Here is a 10,441-nt window from a genome sequence, read left to right on the forward strand (position 1 = left end):
GTCTCGTGCTCCGCTCGTCAGCTGTCTCGTCAGCTGCTTACTCAGCTTCCGAGAACTTGTCGTGTGTTGAATCGTACGGTGTCCAATCGTGCGGTGTCCAATCGTGCAGTGTCCAATAATGCGGTGTCCAATTGTGCTGTGTCCAATAATGCGGTGTCCAATTCTGCTGTGTCCAATCGTGCAGTGTGCGTGTCCAATTGTACGGTGTCCAATCGTGCGGTGTCCAATAATTCTGTGTCCAATCGTGCAGTGTCCAATCGTTCCGTGTCCAATTCTACGTGTCCAATCGAGCGGTGTCCAATCGTTCCGTGTCCAAACGGGATACGCCCGATCGGAAATGGCATCATGAAGTTCAATTTCATTGTGATTAACAGGTGAGACTGCAAAATTTGCAATGTTAAACGTTGTGATTAATTAATTTATAACATTTGCTATATTTATTCTTGGCATTTTAACACAAATTGTTGTGTTGTCACCAGCACAAGAAGTTCGTCTTTCGTGAGGAGTTAATTTAAAAAATCACCTCTTGGATTTATTTTATAGGTAATTATTCAGAATTACGGCTCCACCTGCAAATGGGCTGCAAATTTTTTTACGGACTTTTTATGTTTAAAAAGAGATTTAAATAACCATTTTTAGTTGGGGGAGGCCCAAAAAAAAGTTATAGACTAAAAAAGGGTAATTATTTCGAATAAGGTCTTTCCTAAATTTTGACAAATATGATCGGATCTCTCGGTAAAACTTTTGTTGTGACTCCAACAGTGATAATCAGTCGGGGGAGCCCGTCCCCCATCACCCCCATCCCCCATAAAACGAAAAACCCCCAAAATTACCGAAAATTAGGTAATTATGTACTATAAAGTTCACCCCACAACCCAAACCAAATTTTAGTTTTAAATCAGGAATAGGTTTGGGTTAGGTTATATCTTCCGGAAGTGGAGCCAACCCGTAGGGGGGGGCGGAACCCACTGCGTCCACCCATACACTTTCGCATCCACACAACAATTGTGGGGTGGATCTCGCTTTGCTTTGTAAACTTTATGTATGGACACAGTGTGTTCCGCCCCTCCCCCTACGGGGGGCTCCACTTCCGGAAAATATAACCTAACCCAAACCTATTTCTGATTTAAAACTAAAATTTGGTTTGGGTTGTGGGGTGAACCTCGCTTTGCTCTGGTAATTTTTGGAGTTTTTCGGTTTTTTGGGGGGTGGGGTGATGGGGGACGTGCTTCCCCAACTGATTATCACTGTTGAAGTCACTACAAAGAGTTTTACCGAGAGATCCGATCATATTTGTCAAAATTCAGAAATAGCCTTATTCGAAATAATTACCATAATTACCCTTTTTTGGTCTATAACTTTTTTTTTGGGCGTTCCCCAACTAAAAATGGTTATTTATATTTCTTTCTAAACATAAAAAGTCCGTAAAAAAATTTGCAGCCCAGTTGTAGGTGGAGCCATAATTCTGAATAATTACCATTTTATATATAAAACTTTAATTCGGAACTCACAATCAGAATAAATTTTAGTTTACTTAAATCGTATAATAATTGTTCAAATAACGTCAGACTATGAGTGAAATGCGGAAACGTACGGCTTTTATATCGAAATGAAGATAACATTTCAATAAATATTATGGCGTGATATTTAAGGTCAAATTTCGTTGGTAGACAGACTGATATTAAAGTGAAAAATAGTTTACACAAATAGTTTACGCAATGTAAATATAATACGGTAATATATATATATATATAATGGCGCAATTATCGTCGGAGACGGTTCGAGGAGATCGGTTTAGATTTAATATGTCTATGGTCTAGATATACTATAGCTGCGGTCCGAAATACGCTCAGAGCGCTCACAATACTGAAAATCTATAGTTTACGTCACGTGCACTATAGCTGGCAGCGCGCTAATAGCGCTGTAAGCGTATTTCGGACCGCAGCCTATGTCTATGGCTGGTACTATGTTGGGGCAGCACTAGTACAGAATCAGTTCATGAGTGCCGAATTCGTTATCAATAAAAAAAAAAAAAAGGCTTGATCCCTCTCAGGCTTCTCTCTGGTTACAGTCACAGGTCACAGATATTCAGATTAATCAAATTATTTTCACGCCATCGAATTTTTAACATGGGTAAAAATAAACAAGCACATCGAACCAAAAACAATGCACGGGTAAAAGAAAATGATATATAAATTATACATGATTATAAGCATGATGCATAATGATTGTAACATGTAACTTATAAGTATACATTATTTAAATATTCATTATTGGCGTATGTTAATATACAATTATTGTTACTTGAACAAATAATGTGTTTATGGCAATATTTGTACTTTCATATCATTAATGACATTTTTTTATATTGTTTTTATTTTTATATGTTGAAATATCATGTAAGACTTCAAAAAATCCTTTTCTAGCCATCAAATAGTAGTCGCAGTGCAGAACTTTTGGGGACTGCAATGCCCAATTATGTTGGTTTCTCAGCAGTTAAAGATGGAGGTTATGTTCCTGTTTTACCTGGCCTATCCTTATGTTCTTTAAATAAGGGAGAAATAAACAATGTGGATGCTAGTTTTCAAGTAATACTAAAAAAAATGAACAAAAAAGATGCTACAACAAAGTACAAGGTAATTATTTTGATTTATTAATTGATTAATCTGCCTAAATTTTGTAAAATAATAAAAGTATGATTGTATAGGCATTGCAAGAGTTTGCAACTTTGTGTCAAGATGCTGAATTATCAATAATCGAAAGCATGTTGTCTTTTTGGCCACGACTGTATTGTGCTCTATCCATTGATATAGATCATAGAGTAAGAGAAGCTGCACAGTTAGCACATGCAGCAGTTGCCAAACGTATAGGGAAAGGAATAGCGATATATTTAAAACAATTGGCTGGTGCTTGGTTTATTTCTCAATATGACACATATCCTCCAGCATCCTCAGCTGCTATCAATTCTTTCAATACTACTTTTCCACCATGGAAGATAATTGATGCAATTGTTTATTACCAACGTGAAATTTTAGTATATATTAATGACAATATCACTGTACACACAGCTCAAACATTATCAATGCAAAAATCTCTTACTAAAGAAGAAATGGAAGCCAAATATCAGAGAGTATTAATAGCGAATCTGCAAGGATATAGTTGTTATTTCAACAAAGTTCCACTTCATGAAATAGACAAAATCTTAGAGATTCATAACAAAATTTTGAACAATCCAAAATTTTGGAAATTGGCTAAACACGATGCTTTGCCAATAAAAACAGCTTTCTTTAATGTATTGACATCTATAATGGAAAATGCAGAAAAACTGTTACAAAATGAAAAGAAAAGGACATTGACTACTATTATGAATAGTCTTGATGAATCTGAGCCTGGAATTTTATCAGCTGTATGGGAATCAATGCTCATTGCTACAACTAAAATCGATGATTGGTATTTTGTCGTAAATATTGATAAACTCGTACTACCGAAATTATGGCATGTTCTACGATCTGGCGGTCAATGCTGCGCCAGCACTGTTTATCCAAATTTGTTGCCTTTTATCAGTCAATTTTCAAAGCTGAATGTCAATACCAATGATCTGTACATGAACTTCTTTGACAACATGCGTCAGGGATTTTTTGCCAAAAGTGTGCAAATGAGCCGCTCAGAAACGATGGCTATAGCGACCTCTTTTGTCGAATGCCTGCGTTATTCAATTCTCATAAATGTCGAAAATATAGATTTATGCATTTGTCTTCTCAAAGAACAGCTTATGTTATTTATAGAAGCATGTATGACAGATAGCATTTCTATGAAACAATTTTGTTTTGCCAAAGTAGCACATTTAGTACGATATTGGAGTAAAAATTGTACTAATGAGGGATATAAAGCATATATTTCTTTAATGCAGCAATTTTGGAACGAATTGAGATTGTTATTTACCAAGCTCATAAATATATCAGGAGATATTGTAACATTACATACTATAGATACAAAAGATTCTCAAATTGAATTTTTATTAATTTTAAAGAATTTACCAGATTACAACCATAAGAAATTAAAAGTAAACTTTTCTGATTTAAGTAGTTCTATTGCGAACCAGTCAAAAGTAAAAGTTACCGATATTTCTACAGATACAGTTTTTAACGCGGAACTTTACGAGTTCGTAAATGCACTCTGTACAATTTATTTTAATAACATGAACAACCAGCAATCTATTGAATATATCAAACAGCTGAACAAACTTATAAAACATTTTGCAAGTAGAGAATTGTTTGTTGCGCTTTCAAAATCATTTAAGTTTGATAAGGATTTCTTTGAATTTTACAATAATAACTTAAGACCCTTATTATTGAAAAATCCGGAAATAATAGGACAAGTTACTGAATTAATATTCTATTTTATTAAATATATAAATGATAAAGAAAAGAATGAAGTTTTAAAATCGTTATTTGAGTTAAATGATATGGCAATAACAAAGAACGTAATATATTGTAGTTTATCTGAAAGTAATAGAAATGATCATATAATAAAGAAATGGTATACACAAACTAGTGTAACCAAATTACTAATTTCTGTAGCCAAAGAAATTGTTTCACCTGGACACAATAATTTAGAAAAAAATCAGAATCTAATTTTGTTAGCTTTTGAAACTTCGGCAACTGGAGGTTTATTAGTAAATGATGAAGGGGCAAATGAGATTGTGTCAATATTTTGCGACTCATTAAATGAAACAAATGATAATTGCTCTATGGAATTTATTACATTTATGACGAGGTTAATGACTTTAATATGGGGTCAAAAACAAATAATATTATGTGCTATACAGATATTGAAAACGTTTTTTGAATTGTGCACTCGAGAATATGATGATTTAACTACTGATATTATGCGCAACAGTTGGAAAGAAGGACTTGTAAAAAGCAATGAGATATTATCTGATTCAGAATTTAATGATCTTATTAAAAGATGTGCAATTATTATTTGGAACAAAATATATAATACATGTCATGTTAAAGATATATTAATGAATTTGGCAACAGATGTTTTAGAAATTATAATTAATAATAATAACACAAATTCTCATTGCATTAATGAAACTATTTTATTATTTCTAACAGCATCTGATATAAAATTATGGATTGCAGAAGCAACCACTATTGCGATATATGGTGAAATAATGGCAGGCAACTTATATATATATAATATTGAGAAGAAGATACGAATTTTCGAGCATTATATGTCTATTGATATAACGAACGATATAACTTCGGATAATATGACCAATTGTTTATCATGGGCTTTATTTACCACAGATTTGCTTAATAATCTGTATAAGAGATTAAGAAGTTCTAATACTACAGATGTTAACATAATGTTAGATTCAAAAGAAGGTGTTGAATTATATGATTTAAATTTACCAGGAATTACAGAGATATTGATAAATATTACGTATGTAGCTAGTGTAGCTGAGATATACAATAAACATTATAAAGCCTCTAAGCATTATAATGATGTTAATAAGCTTTATGATTCATTAAAAAGCAGTTTTACCAATTTGGAAAAATATTTTGGGAAAAATATCCATAGTGATGTATTATCTCATATACAAAAAAATCAATCAAATTATGGATATATGTTGCCATATATAATTCGTACACATTATGCTGAATTTAAAATGAGTGATAATCCTGTAGAGTACTATGAAAATTGCAAAAATAATGAAGAAGAATATGATGAAGAAACATACATGCAAGCAATTCAAATCTTAAGCGATTATTGGATGCCAGAAAATATTCCGTCATTAACAAATAACGATATTCATACACTAATTGTCACAAGAATCGCGATATGTCTTAAAAAAGATAGTTCAATTTATACTACAATTGTAGAAAAGATTATGTTATATGATAAAAAAGATATCGCACTTTCAAATCATGATATTTCTAATATTTCATGGAATCAGCTGTGTTTGTTGCTAGAAGTTATAAGATTGCTTAAAACACTCGTCCAAAAAGTTCCATCGAAGTTACAATACGAACATTGGGATTTTATTTTGATATCTCTTACTACATGGCAACAGTTATTTACTAATTTCGAACTTAATTATACTGATATTAAAATAATGGCATTAATGATAGCAGTTAATCAATTATACTATGCAGTTCAAACTTTAATGAACAAACATGAGCAAGAACCAATACCAGAATTACCTCCTGCACTTTTGGATGAATGGATAAATGTATTCGCTAATTGCATAAATAGTGGTATTGTCAAAACTTGGATGTTTTGTGCGGATTTTTACAATCAAGATACAGTTACTTTAAAATCTATTATACTATTAGATTCTTTAGGAAAAACAATTAGTATTCTTGATAAAAACATATTATTCGAAAAATTAGACGAACACTCTGAAACAATTAATTTCAATGAGATGTTAGAACTGTCTCTGAAATTATTACAATCTCCTATACCTAGTATTCAATTGGGAGCTTATTATGCATTGAAACATATGGTATCAAAACTTGTACAATGTGACAAAATTCTTATTGAATCTGATAACTTTGAATCAAACAATTTTAATATTAGGAGATTCAAAGCAGTACTATTAAATACACAAAATATTGTAAATACAATGCTCATGGAGTTCAAGTAAGTTCCTTTAATAAGTTATTTTACCTAACCATTTTTAATCAGATATGTGTATGTTTCTTATTATATTATTATTTTTTTAGATTATGTGATACAACAAGCTGCACAATCCAACCGTTTACAGATTCTTATACATATACATTAGGATATTTGCTATTGTGGACAATTGTGTTAGATATGTGTGCAGATGCTCATAGTGATTTACGGTATCAATATGCCGAAATATTGAAGTAAGTATATATTCATATGTACATTATTTATATATATACAGGGTGGGGCATTTATATTGAGACACCTAAATATCTAAAAAATAAAGCAAGATCGAAAGAAATTTTTCAGACAAAAGTTGTATGGTTTCGAGGGGCCACATGACAAAAATATGGACTTGACCTTGAGTAACCTTTTCAAGGTGAGGTCAATGTGATCGATGTTTTCTTAAATGGAAACCACCATTTTTATTGCATATTCTTGTAGCTTATCTCGAGAGCTTTTTAAAACACTATAATAAAGTATTTTTTCATTAAGTACTTTTTGAGTTATTTTATATCTTAATCTGACATATTTTGATATAAAAAATAAAATATCTCGTAAAATATTTAGTTTTCGATAATCTCACCGTAATACTTTTATGTACAGAATAATGAGACAAATCAATTAGTGTAAAAAAATAATTTATTTGAAAAAAAAAGTATGTAATTATTTACAATGTATTTTTTTAAACAATTATTTGTTTTTTTTTTTACACTAATTGATTTTTCTCATTATTCTGTACATAAAAGTATTACGGTAAGATTATCGAAAACTAAATATTTTACGAGATATTTTATTTTTTATATCAAAATATGTCAGAATAAAATAAAAATTTTGATATTATAATAAATAATTCATTTGAGATTAATAATGATAAATTTTCATGTAAATGTCCGGATATAGGGACATGTCCGGCAATCGGTACTTTTATCTTAAGTACTTTTTGAGTTATTTTATATTTTAATCTGACATATTTTGATATAAAAAATGAAATATCTCGTAAAATATTTAATTTTTGATAATCTTACCGTAATACTTTTATGTACAGAATAATGAAATAAACCAATTGGTATAAAAAAATAATTGTTTAAAAAAATACATTATAAAAAATTACATACTTTTTCTTGAAAACAATTATTTTTCATATCAATTGATTTATCTCATTATTCTGTACATAAAAGTATTACGGTGAGATTATCGAAAACTAAATATTTTACGAGATTTATTTTTTATATCAAAATATGTCAGATTAAGATATAAAGTATTTTTTCATTAAGTATTTTTCGAGTTATTTTATATTTTATTCTGACATATTTTGATATAAAAAATAAAATATCTCGTAAAATATTTAATTTTTGATAATCTTACCGTAATACTTTTATGTACAGAATAATGAGACAAATCAATCAGTAAAAAAAAATTAGTACGCAACACGTGTGCTTTCGACGCTATAATTATTATAGTAGCATACATAATAGGAATAAACACTGAATACAAAAATATTGTACAGGCCACAGATGATTCCTTTTTACAATTAGCAATAAAAATTGCATGTCGAGGAAAACTCACAAAATATGAGTACACTGAAAGAGCATCTTTCCTGATAAACTTACCATTATTTCAACAAACAAGCTATACCAGAAGATTTAATTCATTAGATGCAATGTGCAATGCTGCCCACTTAGCGGAATATATATTTCTTCCATTACCGAGTGTAGACAGAAATAAAATCTGCACAAATTGTCATTATACTAACGAAAAAAAATTTGCAGTTATAAGCGTTAATGTTGATATACTCTTAAATAAAGGACTGCAATATGTTCAAGACGCAATTAACGATACAAGTGTTTTGAAACAAACTTGTGTAAAATGTAAAAATTCATGCGAAATTATTGAAAAGTATGATCCACAAATTATAATCGATACAAGCATCTTAACAGATCCTAATTACTTAAAGAATATTGGATTAGAACCAAAAAGTTAAATTTTAGAAGACATTGCACGAAATATCACAATTAGCAATAACAAATATGTGCTTAGAGAAATTGTCAATTATTGAAACAATATGAGCCATTATACTGCCCTGATATATACAGGTGTTACCTGGTACGAATATGATAATTTAAAACCCAAAAGAACTCAAGTAGCATCTACAAAGCACATGGTTGCGCCACACGTGTTTATATATGCGAAAATAAAATTTAAAAAATTGATTTTTTTTAAAGTTATTTTAAGTTATTTGATTTCAAAATTCATTTTCTTATTTATTTTTTAATTATCTTTTTATTTCTTAATTTACATAAAAAAAGAACGTTTTGTGTAAGAGATGTATTTATGATTCATATTATCATATATTTTTGTATGTGTAAAGAAAAAAACAAATAATTGTTTTAAAATATACATTGTAAATAATTACATACTTTTTTCTTAAAAACAATTATTTTTTTTTTTTACTAATTGATTTGTCTCATTATTCTGTACATAAAAGTATTACGGTAAGATTATCGAAAACTAAATATTTTACGAGATATTTTATTTTTTATATCAAAATATGTCAGATTAAAATATAAAATAACTCAAAAAGTACTTAATAAAAAAATACTTTATTATAGTGTTTTGAAAAGCTCTCGAGATAAGCTACAAAAATATGTAATAAAAAATGGGGGGCTCCATTTAAGAAAACATCGATCACATTGACCTGGCCTTGTAAAGGTTACTCAAGGTCAAGTCCATATTTTTGTCATGTGACCCCCTCGAAACCATATAACTTTTGTCTGAAACATTTCTTTCTACCTTGCTTTATTTTTTAGATATTTAGGTGTCTCAATATAAATGTCCCACCCTGTATATACAGGGTGTCCGGTAAAAATTGTGCCAACGCTCGTGAGCGGGTAGAGCACAGTAAACTGAACAGAAAAGTCCTGTAACATTTTTTTTTATAACGCTTAATAAAGGAGTTATTATTGAATAAAGTCTGGTCAATCAGTGCCGACTTTTAGCCGGACGCACATCGGTGAGCCGCCCGCCTAGTAGTATGGGCTGCCGTAGCGACGGAGCGCTCACGCACACTACCAGGCGCGCGGCTAAAGGTCGGCGTTGATTGGCAGACTACTCAATAATAACTCCTTTATTAAGCGTTACACAAAAAAATGTTACGGGACTTTTCTGTTCAGTTTACTGTGCTCTACCCGCTCACGAGCGTTGGCACAATCTTTACCGGACACCCTGTATATATTTCCATATGTGCAATATTTAAATTTTATTATTAATAACTTATGTGCTATTTCTATGTATTTTTAACATGTGTCATGAATTTTAGGAATGATTTTTTTCCTTGTCTGTTAAATAATATCTTTAAGTTAATGCCCGTGGAAGTACTACAGGATAATAAAAAAAAAACTGTAAAACTGTTGGAAGCATTTACCACTACTCCATCGTTTAATTTTGGAGGTACTATTAATATTGATTCCAAACTTGCACATACACATATACACGCACATACGCGCGCGCACACACACACACACAACAGTGACCAGCAAGAATAAAAATCCACCTCATATAAACTGAAAGTGGTTTGCTTGATAAAGTATTATCCACGGAAAGAAAGGATATGCGGGATATATATATATATATATATATAGATTAACACACACAAGAAAGAATAAAAATCCACCTCATATAAACTGAAAGTGGTTTGCTTGATAAAGTATTATCCACGGAAAGAAAGGATATGCGGGATATGCGGGAATATATATATATA

General features: G+C 30.6%; 1 protein-coding gene across 1 annotated transcript in view; it reads left to right on the forward strand.

Moving 5' to 3' along the window:
* The first annotated feature begins 1,944 nt into the window (after positions 1-1,944).
* Positions 1,945-10,441, forward strand: part of LOC115241065 (E3 ubiquitin-protein ligase listerin) — a 38,321-nt gene continuing 29,824 nt past the window's right edge. The window contains exons 1-5 of the mRNA XM_029816605.1: positions 1,945-2,174; positions 2,427-2,636; positions 2,708-6,651; positions 6,735-6,881; positions 10,001-10,131. Coding sequence (XP_029672465.1) covers positions 2,130-2,174; positions 2,427-2,636; positions 2,708-6,651; positions 6,735-6,881; positions 10,001-10,131 — 4,477 coding nt within the window. The 5' untranslated portion in view covers positions 1,945-2,129. The remainder of the gene's footprint in view (positions 2,175-2,426; positions 2,637-2,707; positions 6,652-6,734; positions 6,882-10,000; positions 10,132-10,441) is intronic.

This window comes from Formica exsecta, unplaced genomic scaffold, assembly GCF_003651465.1.
Source record: "Formica exsecta isolate Colony F162 unplaced genomic scaffold, ASM365146v1 scaffold1184, whole genome shotgun sequence".
Taxonomy (NCBI): domain Eukaryota; kingdom Metazoa; phylum Arthropoda; class Insecta; order Hymenoptera; family Formicidae; genus Formica; species Formica exsecta.